This window comes from Ambystoma mexicanum, chromosome 11 (assembly GCF_040938575.1).
Source record: "Ambystoma mexicanum isolate Mex_15411 chromosome 11, UKY_AmexF1_1, whole genome shotgun sequence".
Lineage (NCBI taxonomy): Eukaryota > Metazoa > Chordata > Amphibia > Caudata > Ambystomatidae > Ambystoma > Ambystoma mexicanum.
This window is the reverse complement of record NC_090934.1, coordinates 982,696,857-982,721,462: the sequence shown is the minus strand read 5'-3', so window position 1 is coordinate 982,721,462 and position 24,606 is coordinate 982,696,857. Positions and strand designations below refer to the sequence as shown.

Sequence of the window (24,606 nt, the reverse complement as noted above, 5' to 3'; positions counted from 1 at the left end):
GAACATTTTGTTAAGTTGCATTTGTCATGTTAATTTAAATTTCTCTTGTCTTAGTGTAACATAAGTTTAAACATTCTTTTGTTAATGTATTAGATTAAAGAGATATTAAGTGTTCTAATCACCACTTACGTTTGTTTGTCCTGAAGAAGGCTGGGTGGTTGTAAGCAGCTATACCATGGCCGAAACACAAAATCAACAATTGGCCGCAAAATGTGATTGCTACAATAAATGCACTTTAAATTGATCTGAATACCTAGGTGTTAATTCACTGTACTGTCACATGTTTTAGAGTAGTGGCGCACAGTGTCTAGCAAGGTGGCGTCGGCTGGAATTTATTCCAAGATCCTGGTTTTAGACTGTATTGCACATGCACTTTAATAGAAATGCACTTCTTTGGTGAGGAGTGAATGTGGTTAGAATTGGGATGTCTGGGTGGTTCTGTATGAATGGTGGTTGGATATATGGTTCATGATGTAATTTTGATATGTAGGGATTGTTCATGTATGTATTATAACTGTCTTCCAATGCCTTTCATTAATTGTAAATGCAAATATTTTTTAGAAAAATTAAAGAATTGGTTATGCAATACCCACAAATACTTGATCCTTTTTTCATTGATTGTTTGAAAATATATAAAATGTTATATGGGTTCCTGACCTATGTTGCTCCTTGTCTTTGATTAACACTGGACCCATATAAGAGATTAGTCATGGTGCGACAACCTCATCTGTTGTTTGATGACCAAACCAACTAGTGTCAGCATTGCATCAAGGTCAATAGCTGCTGCCAAGTGAAGGTAGGGAGGGCAGAAAAGATAACAGGAGGGAGGCAGGCGGGGCATCAAGGTGGCAATCTGTGTGCCGCACAAAATGCTCAGGACTTCTTCCTTGCATGCCCAATAGCACTGCTTCTGTCTCCTAACAGAATTCAGGCTTTATTGTGATCAGGGTTGAGATGTTGGGACCTGCCCAATTAAAGGATTGCAAACACTGGTGGTTAAAGAAGGCAAGAACACTCTGAAGACTGAAATGCTCTGCTCAAGCAGACCTATCTAAAAGGACCTTATAGTATATGGACTATGGGCTCTGAGAACCATGCAATTCCCAAATCAAGTCAGAATGCTGCAATATTAGCGCCTGCTGATAATGCACCTGGAACAATGCCAATGAACTTGTGCCTGGCTTACCTGATGTTGGGCAAGAATGGCAGAATTCGAGTGGGCACTGCTTTTGGAGTGAATGGCGATATAAGAATTGAAAAAGCAACTGGAGCAGGTCTAGGGACATGACTGGCAAGATGATGCCTAAAATGCTGTAAGAAATACAGCATGCCATGAACAGCAGCTACATAAACAGGAACTCCCACCAAGTTACCAAGTCCTGAAAAGGTCTGGACACAGAGGAAAAGCCTGGTAAGTGACGAGGAGGATTCCGTCCCCCACTCTATTGTCAGCATGTATCAGGAAATAAGATCTTATGGGGCGCAGAAGGGCTGTGACCCCCAAGGTGTGGGTGGCCCTGAGCAGAAGTCCTCTGTCATTAGTGGGACAGGTCATGCGGGTTCTTCCAGCGTGGAGAGGAGGCCCCAGGGCCTGGAACCCGCTGTTAGATTAAAGAACATCCTGATGAGGTTAAAGAACATCCTGATGAGGGACATGAAGCCGAAACTTTCTGTGATATGAAGCCAACTGCTGGCTTCTGTGATCCGGGCCTATTGTTCAGACTGATCCCCGCCTGTGGCCTCGCCTCCTCTGAAGTGTGTTTAAGAAAGGATGCCCGGTTTACAGGAACCTGCCCCTGTCATTACTGCACAAGAGGAAGGAAGCAGTTTGCAAATAAAGCTGCTGAGCCACCCCTGTTTGTTTGTGCATTCCACAGATGAAATGATTTCCAAGTCAGACATTCTGCTCTGCCCCAAACGGAAACATACCACTGAAACCACAGAAAGGAAAGCGACAGAAACATCAGGTCCCGTGAAGTGTATTAAGGGAATTAAAGTAAGCGAGAGCAAATGGGAATTTCGGGTTTCATACAGCAGTGGTGGAAAGGTGCATGGAGCCCCTCGTGCCTTCATTGTTGCACTGCTTGAAATTAAAGCGAGTGTCGGATCAATACAGTGTGAATTGCCATGATGTGCTCTGACCTTGTTGAAGGGGTGTAAACCCCGTGAAGCCGCAGCCAGACACAGAGGGAACAGGAGTGCGTGCAGGCTACCAGTGTGCTCATACGGTGTGTCCTATTGATGACACATTTCAAAATAAGCATTGGCAATGCCAACAGTTTGGGTGTTTGTGTAGGTATGGGAAAGGCACTTGCCAAGACACGGATGTAGTGGTATTAACTGGACATTGACGGTAGAGGGTGAGAAATGGTGCGAGTACCTGAGAAATTGATAGCAGTGCCTGGCAAATGCCTAATACTTATGCAAAAGCCACGATTTGGCTTTAGAATGCTTGTTTTTAACAGAACTTTATTGACGGACAGGCATAGTCCTTTTAAATCGAGTGGCTGAAAGCAGAACTGTATAAGGCATTTTTATTACTCCAGTAATGTGTTTACAGCACCAATTAAGTCATCAACTCTCAGAAGACTGCTTTGAAAAAACACTGGCAGACACTTTGAGTGCAACGTTTGATGTTAAGACTTGATTAAAGCGAACTGAAACAGTTCCCATGAAGCAGTGTTTTAGACGGGGAGGGTAGGAACTGGGTGCGAATGGCCACAGGGATTAGCATGGCCACGGCCAGTTAATGGGTGGGCAGATATCCAAACAGCACCTATAAGCTTTGTGTCATGTCTCATATGCCATTTCTGCCTAGCTGTACTCTAATGCAATAGATTCAGCTTATAGCTGGTGCAGGTGCCACCTATTAGACCAAACAAATGAATTAAATGTAGGCATTCTTTCTGGCCAGCTCATTAAAGTTTGCTCTCAGATTGCTTGGTTCTCCTCTAAGCCAGAAGTATGCAGTTCTCCAGATACATTGAATTACAATTACCATGTTCCCTCACAATTGACTAAGCAGGCTAGTGTTCATGGGAGTTGTAGTTCAAAACATCTGAAAAGCCAACAGTTGCAAACCCCTGCTCTAAGACGAAGTTAGTAATTATGTGGCCCTGCAGTTGTTTAGGAATTCAGCTCCTATCAGCCCCAGTGGATGCTAACAATGGTCCCCAAGGCAATGGAACACAGTTCAATTCAAGTTCACCATAAGAACAGTCTCCTTTGCCTCTTAGTACTCCATTTTGTTTAGGCTACTGCAATGTTGCAACTACTGACAACCAGATATACTACCACAGCTTCAGTACTTTGGACTACTACCACAGATTCAGTAAATTCTGACTTCAAGACAGTTCTGACAAGATTCACTTTCAAACACTTCAACACCTTCAAGTAGGCAAGGCACTCTTCCTATGAATATTTCTCTTCAAAAAGGGCAAACCTCTTTGCTTTTCTTGTCTGACTGCCACCATAACAACCTAGGTTTGCCTTTATGACCCACTTCTATCAATATAGAAATCTATCGATATAGGTTATGTCAACTTCACAATAAACATCACAAGCAGCCAATTTCCCATCCCCAACTTTGCTTTCACATTCTGGCAATTATTAGTCCCAACAATTACCGAAATGCCTTGGTGCCACTCTCTTGGCTTTAGGTAATGCGTGCACAATTATATCTTAGGTAAGGTGAACTGTTATTGGGTTTACAAAAATATGTATATTGCTTTTGGCTTTGAGAAAGGGTTGCTTTTACTGTTAGTATGGGGAGACTATTGGCTTGGGCAATGCTTGCTCTTCTCTTCAATTGCAGCAATGCTTGTTTTCCTCTTCAGTTGTGGATCGAAATTGTATTCCCGCATGAAAGTAAAGGATAGAGTTCAGTCTTCCTTTGGGAATCACAATTAGGCACACACGACCAGGTCTTGATACGGTTTTCAAAAGTTAAAGACTTCAACAATGGTTTTATCAATGTTTGGTATTCAGCAATGGCCTTTGCAACATTCACTCTTCTTAATAAGAGACATGTGACCACTTCTTCATAAGATTTTCAGTCTTTAAGTATTTTACATTGGGTTTTAGCAGTGTTTGCTCTTCATGTGAGTAAAGAGAAATTATCCAATACATGCAAGTGCTACTTTTCCATTGTTGGCTTATTAAAACTTTGACAAACAACTTCAGCTTCCTTCTAACTATACGTGAGTGAATAGGAAACTGGATACTCAAATCCTTGTACTGCGGGTCGTACAACTTCCATGACTTCTGCCACAACGTCTGCTGCCTCTGGCTCCACATGGACCTCCACCCGTCCTCGCTGAAGGTGTCTCCGGTCCAGTCACATGTTTAAGGAGCCCCTCTCACTCCTGAGACCCATGGCGTGACAACAGTTCCTCGTCTCGGTCTCCGGCACATTCTCTGTACAGGAACCACGGAAATCAGGCTCACATGGGGAAGGACAGCTCTCCTGCATGCCTTCCGCTGCGCAGCCTCTGCACTTCAGAGTTTGGGGGAACAGAACCCTCTCAGAACAAGCAGGTGAAAGCTGCTGTATCCACGTTCCAGCATCACTCTGGTTCTCCCACTTCTGCTTGGTTTGCCAGCTTCGTACCTTCTTCCTTCTGCCACTACTGCTACAGCTTGCACTCCAGTCACAGTTCCAGCTCCTTCCAATCGCCTGCACCTGCGGGGGTCTTTTATGCCTCCCAGGTTCCTTCAGGTGTGGGAAGGTAGGCTCAATTACCTGACTACCGCTGCTGCATCCATCTTCCGCCTTCTTCCTCGTCTGAGTACTTGTGGGATTATGGGACTCGTAGTCCCCAACAACAAAATTAGTTCTTTTAAATTCTGTTTTTTGGAAAACAGCCATCAGAAGTGTAGGATTACAGTGAAAGTTAAACAGGGGTGTTTCCCAGTCTACCTGGTCTGTTCCCCCCCCCCCATGTGATCCGCCTGCAGTTCACCACCCCCAGGGTCGGGATCAGGCAGGCAGCGTTTGCCTTTCCTCTGCCACATGAGAAGGGTCCAAGAACAGGTTTCTGGGAGGGACCATCACTGATTCATCACACTTGACTTTAGGATGTTGGCAAGATAGCTTTTGAGAGTTTAATAACACATCTCTGAAATGTTTTGGTTTCTGAGTTTGAGTTTTAATCTGCTCCTGGTGAGCACAGAATACAACTGGTTAGTACTGATGTAATTATCCAATTGGTGAATGTATTTAACAGGGAGCTCTAGATTAAGGCTTATCTAGTTTCTGTATATAACTGTAGGAAAGAAGGTTCTGGTTCCCTTGATCAAGGATCGGTGATCCGAAACTATTGGGCATGAATCAGATGGTTTAAAATGTCATTGACTGTAATTTGTTTCTCCATCCATTAAGGACCTTTTGAAATGAGAAAATAGTGTCATGAATTTGTGTATGATGTGTTAGAACATACTGTTTCAGGAATATTTCTAAACTTTTTGTTATATTTTGGAATATGGTCTGATGACTAATTAAAGTAATGTTTTAGGATTTTGAACTTTTCTGAAGAATTTGGTCTGATATGTTTCTTAAATATACTTAATGTCTTTGAAATATAACACAATTGCAGAGTAGAATGCTGATGAGTAGTGAGAGCTCTAGGAGTTAGTGGATCATAAGATTGACAACAGGTTTTTCTATTTGACAAACACGTCTGACAGGTATTTAGGCTGAAACTCTTCTGAGCAGGTAATGCACACTGGGCTTGTTGCTCGTTTAATTTATCACATGAAATCAGCACAGCTAGAGGTGTGAAACAAGGCTGTCCCCTTGCCACAGCGTTGTTTAACTTCTGTCTACTGATCTCCAGTATTTTGAGCCAACTACACAAACTTTTCCACCGACTATAGGGGGTGTGCATCTTAACCGTCTCCTGTATGCTGACGACCTGGTCTTGATAGACCAAACCCCGGTTGGTTTACAGAATAGAATGCTCATGAGTATTGAGAGCACTAGGAGTTAGTGGATCATAAGATTGACAACAGGTTTTTGTATTTGACAAATACGCCTGATAGGTATTTAGGCTGAAACTCTTCTGAGCAAGCAATGCATACTGGGCTTGGTGCTCGTTTAATTTATCTCGTGAAATCAGCACAGCTAGAGGTGTGAAAAAAGGCTGTTCGTTTGCCCCAGTGTTGTTCAATTTCTAACTGATCTCCATTATTTTGAGCCAATGATGCAAACTTTTCCACAGACTATAGGGGCTGTGCGTCTTACCCGTCTCCTGTATGCTGACGACCTGGTCTTAATAGATCAAACTCTGGTTGGTTTACAGCGTCAGCTGAACAGTCTCCAAATCTATATAATTAAGAACGACTTGGAGATAAATACAGAGAAAACTAAAATGATGTGCTTTGAAAAATCAAGGAAACACAAGGCGAAATTGAAATGGTCCCTGGGCTGCACATCCATTAAACAAGTAAATTACTTCAAATATCTAGGAGTCAGGCTTAACAACAGCATAATAGAATCTTCGATATTAGATCTTGTATGTGAGAAAACTAAGTCGCTAGCTATTCAGGCATTGATAACCAACAAGAAATACGGACGCTTTTCCTTACTACCAGTCTTGAATTACTAAACGTCCAAAGTAGTCCCCTCGCTGACTGATGCTGCTGAGGCTTCAGACTCCCAAAGTCAACTCCTATAGCTACCATATGCAGATAATTGGGTCTCCTCTCTCTTCAAGCAACGGTGGAGTGGAATAGTTTGGCTCTGTTTAGAAAAGCAATTCTACCCCCTCAGCCAAAATCTTCGAGATAATCAATAAAGAACTGACTGGAGGGAGTAACAGACCGCTGGAAAAATTGGTGCATAATAACAGATCCAAACTGGAGGCAATTGCTTGCACTGAAGATACCTTGATGACTAATGGTATAAGAGTGAAAAGAAAAATAGGAGAAAATGACTGGATCCAAACCCTCGCTGCTGCCTCTGGGTACAAGTTGACAGCAAACCTACCATCAGAAGGAAGAAAGATGAATCAAGATACTTGGCAAAGTTCCCTAACCGATTTCAGCGAGTTCAGTTTTTACAAATTCGTTTGAATCTCTTTCCTACTAAGGAGATAATTGCAATAAGATCAAAATCGGACCAAAACAGATGCCGATTTTGTAAAGGGGATGATCAAGTGGAAAATGTGAAACATCTTTTGATCTACTGTCCAGGTTTAACTAAGGAGCAACCAAAATACTTGGATACCATCTGGCAAAATTTCCATTCTACGATGCCGAGGATTGGTGGGCCAGCCTAATATGTGGGGCTAAGACCACATTTGTGATAGCTGTGGTGGCATTCATAGTCAAAATATTGCCTGGACAAGGAGATTAGCTAGAACACTTAATGGAAGGACTCATTGTGGATACGGAACTGATTGTTTGTTTGTAAGAGAACCCAGTGGAAAGATTTTGTAAACATTGTATATCAATTAAAGCAAATAATTAAAAAAAGAAATGTATCACAAAATTCACCCTAACAGTGAAATGTCTGCAAATCATAAGACATATACAGCCATTTGGACACCTTTCATTTTAGTTGCAAAGCTTTGCCTGCCTGAATATGTAGCAGCTGTCCCTTCTAAACAGACCATCCTCTTTGAAGGAAGGAGCAGGGTGGAATATTTGGGGGGGGGGGGGTCAAAGTTCATGTTTCTTATTCTGAGGGGGTCCGGTTACTCTAACCCCCCTGATAGTGGCACCTAAGTGTGCAAGTAGTGCATTTCACATCCTGTCAGGCCGCTCAAGCAGCTCCTACACAGAGTATCATGCCTGAACCAATCATAGCCACCCAGGATCTATGCCAAAATCCTCTCAGCCCTGCAGGAAGACTAGAGCGAGACAGCATTTCCACAAGAAGTGCACAAAAAGGTTAAGAGCAGAGGAGATCCTGTTCATCAAAGCAAGGTCAGGATCTTCCACATGGTGCCAGGGCAGTACAGATACTATGGTGCTCATTTTCTGTAAACAACTAATTTGATGTCAGGAAGCCGTTATGTGTACACTTGAACTTAAGCGGCTCCCCTCTCCACTTTTTTGCCATTTGCACTGCAGAGTGCAAATGTAAAGGGCAAAAGGTGGCATACGCGCATGTATGCCGCCTTTTGCCCTTCATATTAGTACTCCGCAGTGCAAAGTGAATAAACGCATCCTGGCATGCTAGCATGCCAGGCAGAGTTTGCTTTTCATTGTGAGCAATGCTTGCCATGCAAGCGGTGCTCTCAATTACAATTAAACCCTCCCTGACATGCGAGTTAAATTTCAGTTGTGTACACTGCTTACCATGCGTGCATGGTAAGCATTGTTATTAAATACAATTTGCACCCGGACAAGGCAGATTGACGAAACACAATCCACCTTTCCCGGGTGCGATTGTGCATTCACCGCACAAAGTGGAAAAAGAATGTCCGCCGCCATTAAAATAGTAATGGACTAGGTCCCGTTTTGGATGACAGCAGCCATTTTGGAACTTGTTTTCCATGGCCACTGTCATCCGAAAAGGGACATAGGGCCTCATTCCGAGTATGGCGGTAAGGGATACCGGTCACCGTTAACGAGACCGGTGCCGGTAATCCCTTACCGCCACATTCCGAGTTCCCTTTGCGCCCTCGTCCTTAGGGACGAGGGCGCAAAGGGGCTTTTTAGCCAATAACGGTGACCGTAAAGTACGGTCACCGTTATTTGCAATTTCCCCATTACCATTGAGTCCTATGGGGGCTCATTTGGGAATGGGGAAGAGCCCTGGGGAATGGGAAATTACCGCCCTGGTCAACTCGGAATAGGGCGGTAATTTCCCATTCCACCAGGGCGGTGCCGGTACGGGTCCGGTGCCGACCAAGGCGCTACTACCGCCATTGGTTAGCGCCGGACTCGGAATGAGGCCCAGAGTCTCTTTTAAATTTTTATGTCGGCAGCTCTTCTCCCGTCGGAAGGACAAAAAAATGAAAACTATTTGCACCCCGGTATATCCCGCTGGGGCGGACATGCGGTTTTATGGCCCGCTGCCCGAGCTGGGGCCCTCGCTTCGCTCAGGCATAAAAAATTCAGACTTGCGGGGCGTGAAAGCTACATTAAACCATGCCCGAAATGCAAGCATGTCTGGGAGGGTTTAATTTTAATTGTACATGCTCCCTGCTGGCTTGCATGGCAAGAAATGAGTAAAATGGATCCCCATGGGGTCCGTCTGCTTTATGCTGGTTCATAAAGCAAGTGGACCTCATAGGAATCTCCAGCATTTTGTGCCGGCATGAAAATCCAGATGCTGGAGCTTTTGTATGGTGGAGAGAAAGGGAGGCGGTGGAAACGCAAGTTGCGTTCCACCCCTTCCCTCTGCCATACAAATGCTTGAAAATGAGCCATGGCGTGAATGGAAAGCGTACGCTTTTACGCCTTCCATTCACGTTACGGCTCTCATGAACATGAGTTCCTATGAAATTTCAGCTTCAACCACTCAAGCAATATCTGATAGAAGCTTCAAGCGAACAGTAGTTACAGACTTGCCCTGCAGCCCTTCTCTCAAATCTCTCTATTCTCTCTCCTCTCAGAAGACTAAAATGGAGAAACCCTTACCGAAGAAGTGAATTAGTTGGTTGGATCCTATTGGTTGAAGCAGGCCTGGGGTCATGAGATCTCAGGGTACTGTGAACATTTTAATTTATAATTTGCATTTTGCTACACCCACCAACCTGTACACACAAACCACAGACAAACATGTTGTTTTGGAATGCCACCTGGTGAGGGTTGTAAAGCCTGAGCTTTTTTGGTTTTTAATAGTAAAACAATGCAGGTAATTCTGTTTCTGAAAGTGAGATCTGCTCATCAGATTCCACTTTCATAATTCGTTATGCCAAAAAACCTAATGCACACATGTAGCACCTTGCTTTGACCGTCTTCTGACATCCCCAGCAGTTGCCCTCCAGTGGCAGCAGGGCAGGTTCAACGGTCCCATATGCATTCCTAGACATAGTTGTTGCAACAGAAAGTTCAAATTGGAGCAGTGGAATTTTAGCCATCTGCACCACTGGTTCAAAATGTCATAATTGTTCAACCCAGACAGTCTGGTGTCAGTTATTGATACCTAAATATAAACCATGCCTCGTTTTGACATGGTGGCTACTGAGATCGCACAATTATACAGCCACAAGCATTTGGTGTAATTTATTGTTAGCCTGATAAGAAGTGACTCATGCATGCCAGGGCCTGGTGTGTCTCAGCAATCTGCCATGGAGAAACTGTCATGTACAGTCACTCCACGAGGCAAGATGAACATGTTAATTAGCTTTAATGAAGTAAATTGGTTCAAGCTTCTGCACAGTGAGCTTTTCATCCTCTGACTGGACCCTGATTCCACGCCAAAAATTGCCCAGACTCTTGGTTCAATGCTGATATGCCAACAAAGAAGAACTAAAGGTATACAATAGTGGCTCTGCCCCACTTCCCTGGTGATATTTAAGACCCCACTCTTTGCCTTTTTAAAGACAATTGAACTTTGCTGCAAAGATAATTGCCTACAGACCCCTGCCATCATACCCATAGTGCCCTCTTATATCTAAAACTCTGCATATTTATTAGTGAGTTTAATTAAAATTTCTAATTTATATCCAACCATTAATGGACTTGTCTTTTACTTTGGTACCACAGATCTATTGATGTGCGGATGCTTCTTTGCTAGTTAACACCCCTCTTGAAGAGTATAGCCTGCCAAAACTACCTTAAAGGGACAAAGTAGGTGTACCATTCATGTTCTGCCTGTTTCACCTTTATGAATGGGATCACTGCTGGTTTACTAGAAGGATAAGGACAACTCACCATGATGGCCATTTCACTACATTTTTTGCTGCATTTTTTAAGGTAACCCCTGCATTACCATTTTCTATGCCCCCATCCGCTCCCCCAACCTCTCATTAGCCTACAATGCCATCAGAAATATGCCCTTACCCCACACGCCGTCCTTAAGAAATGCTGGAAAGAATTTGGTGCAAGGGCCATTTCACCAAATGCAGTAAAATGGCTGCGATGAGTTGGGCAGGTACTGTTTAGAACCCACTACTCATTCCTGCCCGCCTGCAGAGGAGCAGCCATTTCCTCACAATGTTTGACCTACTGCTGAAACAGAATTGTATAAACCCAACTTAGTCCTGCTTAAAACATTTATTGAAATAAGGTTTCTTGCACTAACGTATTGTTTGCCCCGGTGCTAATAATTTGCAAAATTGCACTTGCACTTTTGCAAATTTTTTGAATTATGGCTGTGGTACCATAGTCGAACCAGTAACAAATATGTGTGATTCACAGGCTTCCAAATTCGTGGGAAAACCTTGGGCCAGCATTTTATAGCTTCCCAGCGCAATTGCACAAGTGGACCACCCATGTGCAAATCAGTCTAACTATTCCCCAAAACCAGCAGTCTGTCCCACCTGCAAGACTCTGTCCCCTCTTTACGAAACAGTTAGCAACTGCAGACAAATTACAGCCTCAGTGTCCTCTCAGTGATGGGTGGGGCATGAGTCTCCAGGCCAGGGGTCTGCAACCTGCTGTTCGCTAGATGTGTTGGACTATGACTACCATGAACCCATCACTATTGAATATGTTGGTAGGAGCTGATGGGAAATGTAGTCCAAAACATCTGGCTAGCCAAAGTTTGCAGATACCTGCTCTAAACAGCGAAGAAGCAGTGAAGAATGAATAACACTCTCATCAGTGATTAGTGGACTTCAAAAGATTTCTGAAATTGTCTAAATATAGAGTGAATGCGTTTTGCAGAACATTCTGCTGAGCTTAAAGTATTATAAGAAGTCCAACTTTGCTAAAGCAAGGATCTGTACCCCTACATTAGATTTATAACATGCTTCCTTTTAAAATTATTGGGATTTCTAGCTTTATCAAGACTCCCTTTCCCTTCAGGTACAATAGCATCATGATGACATTTCTGAAATGTGGAGAACCAATAGAAGATGTGACTATACTAAGTGCACGGTCTTGGGGAAAAGACCCTAGGTCCTCTGAGTTCTGTAGCGTCCCTATACAGACACGACGGTTGAGCAGCTGATCCATTAAAATATATTATATCAATTTTCATTTTATTGGTGACTTATAACACGCTTAATACGGACATTTGTTGAACGACGGCTTGTTGCCCAGGTAGCATGTAACCCCATAGCTATCCTCGTGGTCTTAATAAAAATCGAATTGAGACCTTGAGCTACCATGTCTATCCCATCCATGGAAGACCTCCTCCCTGCCGTAGCCAAAGTATACCTGCATCCAATCAGAGTCACCGCTGAGTATGACAGTTGACCTATTGGATGAACTGTGCTGAAAGGATGTGGTGCTTGAACGCTGTCAGGATGAAATCCATTGATGCACGCTGCACCTTCCAAGGACCAGTTTCAACCTGCCACTGTAGCTCTGGAATTGCATATTTCTTGGATGGACTTATTTTTGGGGTGCACACATTCACCTATGTATGTAGAGATCGATACTGAGCTTAAGGCCCTTTAGGAACGTGCATATGTAATGGATGGGATCACACCTGAGTAATTCTGAATCCAGATAACAGAACCAACTCAGGAAGATGGCAAAGTACTGTTTTATTAACAATTATCTAAAACAGGGAGGTTACAACGAACATCAACGGACGTACACTCAGCCTCTCAATGATCTCTGCAAATAACATACATTATAGTGATGTAATACTCGTGTGTCAGAGTGACGTCATACTCAGATAGCACAGCGAGCTAAGTGCTTGCCCCTGATATCTGTGTGCAGCCTGCTGTGGCAGGTTTGAATACCGGCAGGGTCACCTCAGCCTTTCATCCTTCCAAGGATGATAAAATAAGTACCACTCTGTGGGATCATAATGTCTTCTGTAATTTGAGCGCTCTGAGACCTATGGGTGTGTAGCGCTATACATGAAATAAATTATTATTATTATACTACGTGGCAATAATGAAAAACCTATCGAGGGTCGGGATTGTTCTATAGGAGCTAGGATTGTCATTGGTTGTTCATCATCAGGTGAACAATTTATGCCTACCTCTAAAAAACATGTAATTTCAGAAACATTAGATACACAGTTTCTCATTGGTCTTCAAACTGTAAGTTCCTTTGTTATATTGACTATTGCAATTGGTTGGCACGTTTGTGCATGTCTGGAACATTCAGTTCACTTAGCAGCATGCAAGCCCAGACCCAGGTATGAGGAGATAGGGCATGAAGCTACCCAACCACACAATTAGCCCAGCATCTCTCATCACCCTTGCCTTCTGCCATGAGATTGTCATTGTACTTGGCCTTGCAGAGTATCCTCATCTTTGGCAATGCAAAGGAGTGAGGCACTCGCTATAGTGTCAGGGACTTCAAGTTCGAACTCTATTTTCATCCTTGGCTCACGTGACAGGGGACCATGATGTGGTCCATTTTGCAGGTTTTAAATGCTCTTAATGAATAATACTGAGCATCCTTGGTGTTCTTTCTTTGCACCTTAACAAGGGATGATTCATCCTCTGCATGCTCGCTCCTTTCCAGAATAGATAGCTGACCTTGGTTGCTTCAGTCTTGACTCTAGGCCAGACAACCTCACCATGCAGCTCCATGGGTCGATTATTCTTGCTGCGACACAGTTTTCATTCCCGCTTCATGGGTTCTGGCTTACTAAATTCATGATGTCCAGTTGCATTCTATTCACTACTCATAGCTAGCTTCTATTGTGACTTAATCTACCTTGTGTTTCAGCGTCTACATTTGTTGAATGGTTGTCTTTCTGTGGCACCTCATGCACATGTAATTGCCATGTTTTACATTGGAAAGCTCACTAGATTATTCACTTTATCGTTAGTTTCTTCAGGATCTATACATCCTTTCTAGTCGGTATCTCGGGACGTCGTGCACACTTCTTTATGATGTCATTAATTTGTTGGTTGGCTTCCTTTCATACTCCCTTAGGATTTTACTCCTGTAGGTTATCATTACGTCAAGGGTACATTCGATAAGGTTGTCTCAATTGGTATCTTTTTTCAAACACTCACTGCGGTATTGGTACTATGGCTGGTGTGAGGCACATTTCAATCTCATGTCTCCAATACACGGGAGGTAGGGGGCGTAGTCTCCTGCAGATGCACACAGCTGCTTCTCTACAATACATTATCTCATTTGTGGGGGAGGGTCAGTTAGACCAATGACCCCCTTAGTTCTGGAGACTCCCAGGCAAAACCTTTCGTTTTTTGCTCTATGGAGTGGATACTCAAAAGGGTTAATTGTGTGGAAAGCAGAATGCATCTTGCTCATTGATTTGAATTGATGCCAGGATATTTTGTTATCTTCCACTCAGTGCTTTAGCTATGCACTGCGGCTCATGCAGCGGTTCTCGGGTTTGTGCGGGGCACATGATCACAGAACTTTCAGATCTTACCTAAAATGTGTCAAACCCGTGAACATCATCCTGCACGTGCCTTATTGTCTGATAGCCTTACTTTTTGAAAGTTGTGATGTGTGGGCATCAACATATGGGTGCGTCTGTCTGTGTGCAGGCCCCTCTCCTCTGGCAGATTGCATATCTGTCCTTCAGCTTGGATATACATCAAATGGACTGGAATAGCCCTTGAAACTCTCTGTACTCTTGCCCTTGAGTCTCAGGGGCCTCCTTGGCCATTTTGCGCTTGACAAGTTCCTTTCATGTAGGTCAGGGGTCTGCAACTTGCGACTCTCCAGACTACAACTCCCATGATCCCTAACCTGTGACTATGCTTGCTACGACTGAGGGGATTTACAGTGCAAAGTTTGCATGGGATGGGGTGCACATGGATAAGCAACTTGGTGCAAAACAGCCCTACCCTCAACACAAATACACTTTGGGCTATGGTTCCCTTCAGGACACTGACTCGTCATTAATGATCTGGCAAGTTTATACTGGTGTGACTTCACCTGGAAGGTTGGTACTCTGTCTTCAAATTCATATGAGGGTTCATCTGACGATATAACCTTGGTGCCTTCTATGGTTTATCCATAGGGAAAATGTGTGGGTGTGTGTGGGTGTTTGTGTGTGCGTGCGCGCGCGCTTGTGTGTTTATGTATTTGTGGGAAGAGGCATAGGAGTGATTATATTTGTACTTGGAAATACAATGTAAATGATTCTCTGAGACTATGGCAAGCTTATGACAGTTTACTCATCTTGTATATGTATTTAAATACTGCCCTTCAATGAACTTGGTACCTGTAGGAGCAACAGCAAACAATTGGTGTAAGGACATTTGACCTACCTAAAAGTCGAAACAGGAAAATTTGATTTTTGGTATGCTTCAGACTTTGACCAATGAGAGGATTCATAATAATAAAAATATTTTAGCATTGATATAGCACTACGAACCTGCTTATTATTACCCACGGTGTGTGGTGCTCATTTATCGACCTAGGAAGGATGAAAGGGTGAGATTGGCCCTGCCAGGATTCGAACCTGCGTAAGCGCTCTACTCACTGTGCTATCGGACCAGCTTAATATTTTAGAACCTAGAATGTATCCTTTCAGCCATTGCTGTATTCTAACATTATTGGTGAGGTTTATAGCGCTGGCCTCAATAATGGCATCAATTGTGTTTCTAACCAAACTGAAAGCCTGCCTCTTTGCCTCTGAGTTACTGTCTTAACCTACCCCTCATCTGTCTTCAAACTAACATTTTTTCCTCGCCTCCAGCTTGCCTTGGTCCCTAACGTTCTCTACCTCTTTTCAATAAGGGTCACATCCCTAACACAGCTTTTCCATAATGGTCACATCCCTAACACAGCTGGCCGTACCGCCTACCAGCACTAACATTTCTAATGTTGATTGTTCTTAATCTATGTATTTCCACCCATGTATTGTCCCAGGTGACGGCTCCATTTACTCCCCTCCACAAGCTGGTCAGAATTATTATTATTATTATTATGGTATTTATTGAACGCGGCCTTTGCTTCGAGAAGCAACGGAGCACTTTACAGAGCCATACAACAATACAGATACATAACAGAGTGCTTTTCAGAGGTAACAATACAACAGATATACAGTGGGGGGTGGGATACAGAGGGGCACAGAGGAGGGGTACAGTTGTATCGAGTGGCTGGGAAGAGAGGGGTGGGTGGTGTCTAGCGAGTCAACTGGCGTGAGGGGCGATGTGATGGCCTAGGTGTTGAGGCAGAGAGATTCCTTGAAGAGGAGGGTCTTGGGTTCTTTTCTGAATTGTAGGAGCATGGGGACTAGTCTGATGCTGACGGGGAAGAGGTTCCATAGTTTTGGGGTGTAGGCAGAGAAGGCTTGTTTTCTGGTCCTTTCCTTTTTGCAGAGGCGAATTTCAGCTCTGCACATGTCCTAGCTTTTGGTGGTGCGATGTCCGCCAGAGATGCTGAGTTTCTCTTTAAGGTAAACTGGGTGACTTGAGGGCGACTGCCTTATAGATGATGCAGCAAGACTTGAAGGTGATTTGTGCGTGCATTGGGAGCCAGTGAAGGTCGATGAGGGCTGTGGGAATGTGGTCGTATCTGTGTTGACCGTTGATGAGACATTCGGCCGCATGTAGGACACTTCTCAGGGGCACAAGGGAGGATGACGGGAAGCCTTTGAGGAGTGCATTTCCTCCATCCAGGTGGGATAGGACCAGTGCTTGAACGGTAGATCTAAAGCAGTCTGGAGGGAGGAAGGTCTTGACTTTTCGCAGGAGGGAGAGCAGATATCAAGCGGCCTCTCGAGCTTACCCCATAGTAAGAAGCTCCCTGATTCCCGTCAAATCTGATATCCTATCTATTTTACCCAAAAGAGCATTGTTCTTCCCTGTATATAAAAAATTAAATAGTAAAGAAATAGTGCAGTTCTTTCCCTGCTAATAGAACCCGCGAAGAACACAGGCAGTTTCCGAGCATGCACTATTTCTGTTCTTTGCGTGAGTGGCACAACGCCCATGTTTTTCTTCTCGACTTGGAGCAGGATGTTTGCCCGCATTAGGCGAAACGCTGTTTGTGGACAGTGGCTCTATCTGCAAGCCTGCGTGTTTGGAGTGTACACAGACCCAGAGGCATTTCAAAGTTTAAAGTAAACAAGACTTCTGGCATTTTTTCCATCAGTGCTTATGGACCAGGCCAGCTGCTTGCAAAGCCACTTTTTGTCACAAACAGCGAATTAAAATACACACTACAAGGGTTTCTAATGATGTGTTCAATGCACAGTTTGAAGCTTGATTACATGGGGTGTTGCTAGGTTTATAAAAGATCCAAGGCTTTACTAATGCCGGGACTGCAGCCCGTGAGCTTCTATCCAGGGCAACATCCAAAAGACCCGGGGCTACTATAACCCCACTCCCTCAACCCTGTAGCGACGCCTCTGCTGATTACAGCTGAGTTGATTCTTACAGGCTCATTCTGAACCATAGGCAATATAACGCCTGAGAATAGTATGACCTGTATACCACGGCATTCTGACCTTGACGGAAAGGAAGGTTTTTGTATGCCTGAAGGAGCTCCCCATGAAATCGGCCTATGACTGCATGCATCCTTTGACTCTCCATGACAGACACAGGGGGCACACAATACTCAGCATGTGCACAATGGAGATGTCATGTGTCATGCATCTGCCAATGCAAACCTTTGCCCTGGACTGTGCAGGTTGACTGTTCATCCCCGTTTCACTGGTGCAACTGTGGGCTCCACAATATTGATACATCACTACATAAAATGCAGATTTTAGTGTATGTTTGTGGGCTCTCTGTGTGTGAAAAGCAAATGTGCCTGGAAGGCAGGGTTTTAAGTGGGCCAGGGCTAACTGGGGCAAAGCCCAGACAGTTTTGAACCAGGGCTTTCTCAGTCCCCCAAGTAGCATCTGGCATGATATTGGTGGAGTGTAGTAATGCTGAAATAAACATTTCTGAAATTAATATATGCAGTGGGGCTCTCTGCCTGCTGGGGGATGACAGCCAGCACCCGACTCCCAAAAGATAACTCTCTCCAAACATATATCCATGACTTGTAGTTTGCCACCACTTTACTGCTAGGCTGTTATCATACATAGAACAAGCAGAAAGGCCAATCTGCATTATGTGCTCAGAAGGGTTGCAGGCTTAAATCACTGTGTGTGTTCTTATGCTCTCAAAATGCTCTTTTATGTTATGCAGAGGACCAAGTAGTTTACATTTGTGCCATTTGTTCTTTCTCCCCTTCCTCACAGGTGCTCTCCTGAGTTATTTCAGAGCCGGCTGATGATGTCAGGAATAAGTTAAGCATCTTGAGGTCTGTCTTTAGCCAGCAAAAGAAGCACATTTACAATGGCACACCTTGAGTCTGAGAAGACTGGTGTCTCACTAGGGAATATGTGCCCAGTAGGTGCCCTTCCTTACAGGGGGGTTAGTAGCTACAAATGATCGAGGGACATGCAGACAGCAGGGGAGCTGGAACCCTAACTGAGCGCTTACGAGCTATTAAGCACACAGGGCCTTAATAATTTATTTATAGAATGAAGGTGATTTCTTTATAGAGCGCTGTTTTTTTGCAGGAGACCCTTCTAGTGGATTGTAATGTCTTATATGGGGAACATACTTCAAACCTAACCACAGTTACTAACATCATTGTATTAGCATGATTGCATGGTTTAAGAGTGTGCCATACAATATTTATCACATATTTTCTAAATGGTTAAATCAGAAATGATGTACATATACACAGTGACAGGGAGAAGGGCAATCCCTTTCATTATGGTTGGTTATTTATAACATAAGCGCGGACCCAAGGATCGAACCTGTGTTGCTCTGCATCTGTCTTGCTTCCAAGGCGAGCGGGTTGCCCCTGAGCTATCCTCTGGAGACTTTGCAGGGTACTTTGGAAAATGGGCAAGGTTGTGAAGAGGGAACGTGCCAGGGGGTACATGCAGCGGGGACTGACAATTCTTCATCTACAGTATTTCCAGCTATTTGCAGTGCGCCATGAAAGTTGAAACTTGTGATGAGGGGGATTCTGATATCATTGAAGGTCCAGGGCTCCTTCCCCAGATCTGAGGTGCATTTTGAAAGAAGTCTTGCGGAGATTAGGGGGCAGGGAGTTCGATTGATAGGGATTAAGAAGCGAGTAGGAGTGGAAGAGCGGGCCAGTTTAAGGGGGCCCGGAGCTGACACATGCATAGGAGCATGAGAATGTATAGTGCAAGGCGGGCGTAAAGGCAGGCAGAGTTAGCCAGGTCCGGGTGGCCATCCGATAAACGGATTTGAAGACAAGAAGAAGGAATTTAAAGAGAGACTGTTGCACGGACTAATTATACATTGGGGGCGGTGGGAGATGACAATGGGAGGCTGCAGAGAGTGCAAGCTTCTAAGTTTCCTATTTTGTTCAGGGGACACAATAGGAGTGAGGATGAGGCTAGAACAGCACTCCAAGATGTCGAGGACAAGAGTGGACATCAGGATTTTAGAGAGGTAGGTGACGTGGGGGCAGATCTTGTGCATATTCAGTGCGTGCACCATGGCAGGAATGAAAGTAGAGCTCATTCATGGTTGACAGTTTAGTCTGCTGTCTTAGATGGCACCCAGGTTGGGGGTCTTTGGTGGGTGAGGTGAAGGAACCAGAAGGAAAGGATATTGGGCAGGAGTGAAGGCCTTGGGCAGTAGACAGCCAGATATAAGAAGAATGCAGTGTGACGATCAGTGGGCCAAGAACAGGTCCGCAGGGAACGTCTAATGGAAGGACGTTGGGAGCGGAGTTGCCTAAGGTCTATGGGACGGAGGACGGCCAGTCAGATTGGTAGGGGGAGATCCAGTTCAGGGCAGTGTCGCAGATGCCAAGGATGCATAGGAGAGAGGGAAGGTAGACATCATCAAAGGGAGCATAGAGGTCAAGGAGGATGAAAATGGAAGCGTTTAGAGCGTTTAGAGTAGGCACTCCATAGGAACACTTCTTCACCCTAGTTTTCCTATGGAGTGCCTACTGCAAAACTGTGGTTACAGGGTCTAGTTGTCTGGAACTAATGCGGTAAAAGGGTGCACACACAGGCTTGGGGGTAATGAGGGACGGGAGAGAAAGGCTGAAAGCCAGCCGATTACGGGAGGCAGCAGAATAATGTTTAGGATGCGTCGGACTGTAGGTATTTTGTAGCAAGCTCGGGATGATCCTGAGGCAAGTGAGGGGTTAAATTCAGGAGAAACAGTACTACGTTAAATGGTGTTAGATCCTTGTTTATATGTACGGGGAACAGGGCAAAAGCAGCCCAACATGGGTTCCCAGTTGAGAGGATGGGTGCCATCTTGGCTCTGGTAGTGGGACAGAACCATCCCAAAGAAAAGGAGCGGAGGAAAGGGTTGCTGGGCAGAAGGCAACTGGTTGCAATATCTCTTATTTTGAGGATTTTAGAGGAGAAGGAAGAGACAGAGTCAGTGGGATAAGTGAGAGGACAACTGGGGGTGAAAAACTCCAGTAGAATAGAGGAGGGTTTACTGGGAAGGGAGCAGAGAAGAAATATGAGTTTGGTGTCATGGCTGGACTTAGCTAAGTGCAGGGCAGCAGAGGGAAGTATGAGGGGTTCCTTATCGGAGGCAGGAACAGCACAATAGCAGGACATCCGCAGCACTGCAGATGGTGCTGGATTGTTGTGCACAGCTGTGCATCGGTTCTGTTAGGGACAACGAGCTAGTCCTCAGAGAGGATGCTGTCAAGTGGAAGATGTTGGGCATTGGAGACGTTTGGACGTTTGAAGTAACCCATGAGAACAGTCAGGGCCTGAATGGGGAGGGACTCAAGAAAGATGAAAGCTCAGGAAAGAAAGACTCTGGAGCATCTTGGGAGGTGATATGTGAATAGAACCATAAAGGGGGGTGCAGATGTTGAACCGCTATGCGTCCAATGAAAGAGGGGAATCATTCAGAGGGGTGAAGGCAGGGTGGGCGCACGTGGCTGATTGATCACGAGCCCTACTCACTGCCTCCCTTCACTGGTGAAGGAGAGTGGGGGAAAGTAGCAATGTCAGTATGGAGAGCTGCAAGAGGCGCCGTCTTATGGGGGTAAGTTGTGTCTCCTTGTTTCCAATAATGGAGCGATTGTGGAGCTAGAGTTCAAAGAAGTCAGGAAAGACTCATTTGGTGCACCATAGCCCAAGAGTAAGAGCAGTGAGAATTCTGGGACAGGTGGGAAGAGGAGCTGCTCCTATGAGGAGCTGAGAGGGGTAGATGGGGTCGGAGTGAGTAAAGTGGGTAGAAGGCAGGGGCTGCAGTGCTGCGGGCGGGGAGAAGCAACAGAGGGACCTGGAACAGGGGGCATGGAATGCCGCGTGCAGGGTAGGGAGAGTGCAATGAGTAGGTGAGCTCAGTGGGTAACACAGGGAACGTCAATAGCGGCTGCAAGAAAGTCAAATGGCCTCCTGGCAACCAAGAATACATTAAATCACAGGCTGGTTAGGGTCAAACATGAACTCATAGGCCAGACATGGCCAAAATGAAGTCAAGCGCCATTAATGACCGGAAAATGAAGTTACAGGGTGGTAGAGAACAACGTGGTAAATCAGATGCTGCTGGCAACCAATAAACTCAACCTCACAGGCATGTGCTCAACGCATATCATGCTTCTTACGGCTGAAAGAGTAAAGACCACCTCCGAGGATGAGTTGAGTGGACCCTGGTGCTTAAAGTTTACAATGCATAGGCCAGGAAGGCGTGGTCAAGGCATGCAGTGGTGGCAGAAAAGCTCAGACGACCTGGAGGGTGATGGTGGCATCGGGGCTGGCTTAATGCTTGAGTGGCAGTGACGTGTCCAGGGAGTGGTCTGGGGTGGGACGTGTTAACCCTGGAATCTGAGTACCCACCCCAGGTGCCACCCCGTCAGCCTAAACTATGACGCGTGTGCGTTTGTGTGTGTGTGTGTTGGGGGACACCCCAGTCAACAGAGTCTAGACACGCCACTGCTGGGTGGGCTGGGCGATTGCTTAGGGTATCAGATCTCAGGTTTATAACACCAAGGTCCCTCAGAGTCAAGTAATACTAGGGCCGGTGCTCGTCCCACCAGCATCAGCCCTTTGGCAACTTACAATTACCTGAAGGCTGTTCTCTCTCTGTCTTGGTTGGTGGCGTGAAGGATGGCAGGATTCGCGCCCAGATATATTCGGGTGAGGAGCGCTTTATAAACAAAATAAACAAACAAACAAACAAACAAAGCAGCCAGGGACAAAATCATCCCTTTCTGGGAAGCAGCTCGGTGGGTCGAGTGCTTGTTGCAGATATAATGTAATGTGTATGTTCCAAACATTGCAGGGACATTTATAATTGAAACGTCAATGCCTTGCACATTCTCCGTGGCAATAGGAAATTCAGTTCTTGCCTGGACTTTATAAATTGGCAATAATGTTATTAATGATGCCTTCTCCTTCATTGGCTGCTAGTCCTAAATAACTAGTCCTCAGCGAGATAGTCTGGTCTGTCTCTGGTCGCGTTTTTTTTAAATCACATCACCCTGGCGAGGTGAGAGGATGTTTTACAGTGGCTATCAGTAGTGCGCTACTACTGGGAGGCGGGGGTGCATGGAGACGGGAATGGGGTCTGGATGTTCTGTAGGTTATTGGCGGTACTCAATAATTTGTATTGAACATGAAACATGTGTAATCCATGTCCACAGTGGGCTACACAACATTAGGTCCCTCAGACAAAGTTTGCATTCAAATAAAAGAGATACCACAAATAGCATTTGAAATTCGATTTCAAATAAATACAATGCCTGAGCCTTTATTCTTTTCTAAGTATCGATACACGTAATGTAGTTTCATACATTTTGCACAATACCTGGGTGTACATATGGGCTCCATAAAGGAGGCGCGTGGCTTACATATGACTTAGGGCTGTTTTTATATTCCCCACAAGGCTTTTATAGGTTTACTCTTGTGAGACATGCATCTGCCAGGTGGGAAAGCACGCCATGACACTGAGCTGTATATAGTGCTTAGGATTGCTTCAGAGGGAGGGTTATGTTATTAATTCGAACATGAGCAATGTTCAGCGCCTTGATGCCTCCGGGTTTTGTGCGCTTAACAAATGTAAAATAAATAAATAAATAAATTTAAAAAAAAATAAATGCATGTATTTGGAGTTCTTCACCAAACCTACCTGTTTATTTGCTGTATGCACTGTTTGTTAACACTAGATATTTGCTGTGATTTGAGGCCAGTTGCTGTTCCAAAAGCATCAGATCGTGTGTAACATTATATGTAGGGATTACAGCTCACTCAGGATTTGATTTCAAGCGATGACCCCTGTTAGCAGGCATAATTACAGCATGGGTAACACTTGAAGTTTTGCCACTCTCACATGGGTCTGAGTGCGGACTAACACATGACGGAGCGACCCCACAGGCCACGCCTTCCGTAGGATCTGGAATCCACATGCAAAACGAACGTTTCGGGCATATCCTTAAGTTCAATCACTTGGGGTGGGACGTAACTTGGACCATGTTAACTATTGTTCTCAGTTTTAAATACAAGAAATAAACCAATCGATCTGACAACCAAAAACCCAGATGTTAATCAAAAAATATAAGACAGTGGGCCTCATTATAACCCATGCGGGACAGGGTTAACGGCACCGGTAAAGGTGCCGGGGCCGTCAACCCCGTCCAGCCTGATTACGAGGTCCCCTCGCGGGACCCGGTCTGCACATCTGGTTTTACCAGACGTGTAGAGCGGGTCCCGCGAGGGGAGGAGGGAGCAAACAACGGGCCGCTCGTAATCAGCCGTTGTTTGCTCCCTCGCCCATTCCCATTCAGACATATGGGGGCTGAAATGGAAATGGGGAAGGTCCGGGTTCCTTGAAGGAGGAATTACCGGGCCCTCCGAACTCGGAATGGCCCAGTAATTCCTCATTCTGGGAACCTGGATGTGATTTCGGCGGCAGCCATGCCGCCAATAGCGGCATGGCTACCGCTGAGGTCGTAACGAGGCCCGGTGTATTGCTCTGCACAGTGGCGTGAATAGCGGAGGAGAAGGAGATACGCGATTGGAGCAGCTAATGCATAGAAACCTGACCAAGAAAAGAGCGATTCTCCACTCTGTGGACAGCCACAATTTCTGTCTGGAGTCTATGCCTGAAAACATAACAAAATTAGACAAACAATATGCGTTTAGAACCGCATACATCAAGTGAGATCGATACGCATCTCTCCAATACCATTGTCATAATCTGTAGATCTTCAAGCTGATATATTTGTCCTTACTCACCATTTGAACAACGCCAATATAGGACATCAGATATCCAGACTGCTCCGGGTTCAGTCCAAAAAAGTTGATACTTATGACGGCAAACGTGATCATGAAAAAACCTAAAAACGCACAAAAGAGACATAATTGGTATTCAGGAAGCGTTTTACGCTTTTTAAAATTTTTTTACTAACGTTGGTTAACTAATGACACCATGATGAACAGTTTGAAATAAATAAAAAACACAAGAAAAAAGTGTTCCTAAGTGATAAAGAATTAGCTTGGAATGGCATTGAGAACCTCAATACTGGAGACAAGATGCTGAGTAAGCCTGCTATTATGGGTAGAAATGGTAAAACCAATTGCAGTATGATGATTAGGAACCCGAGGAAGCAGCATAATCTTACGGTCATTCA

At 44.8% G+C, this 24,606-nt stretch overlaps 1 protein-coding gene across 3 annotated transcripts in view; it reads right to left on the bottom strand.

Moving 5' to 3' along the window:
• SLC22A18 (solute carrier family 22 member 18) overlaps positions 1–24,606 on the bottom strand; it is a 766,907-nt gene that overhangs the window by 189,349 nt on the left and 552,952 nt on the right. For all 3 annotated transcript variants that reach the window (XM_069624137.1, XM_069624138.1, XM_069624136.1), the window contains exon 7: positions 24,212–24,312. In XM_069624137.1, the coding sequence (XP_069480238.1) occupies positions 24,212–24,312 (101 nt within the window). The remainder of the gene's footprint in view (positions 1–24,211; positions 24,313–24,606) is intronic.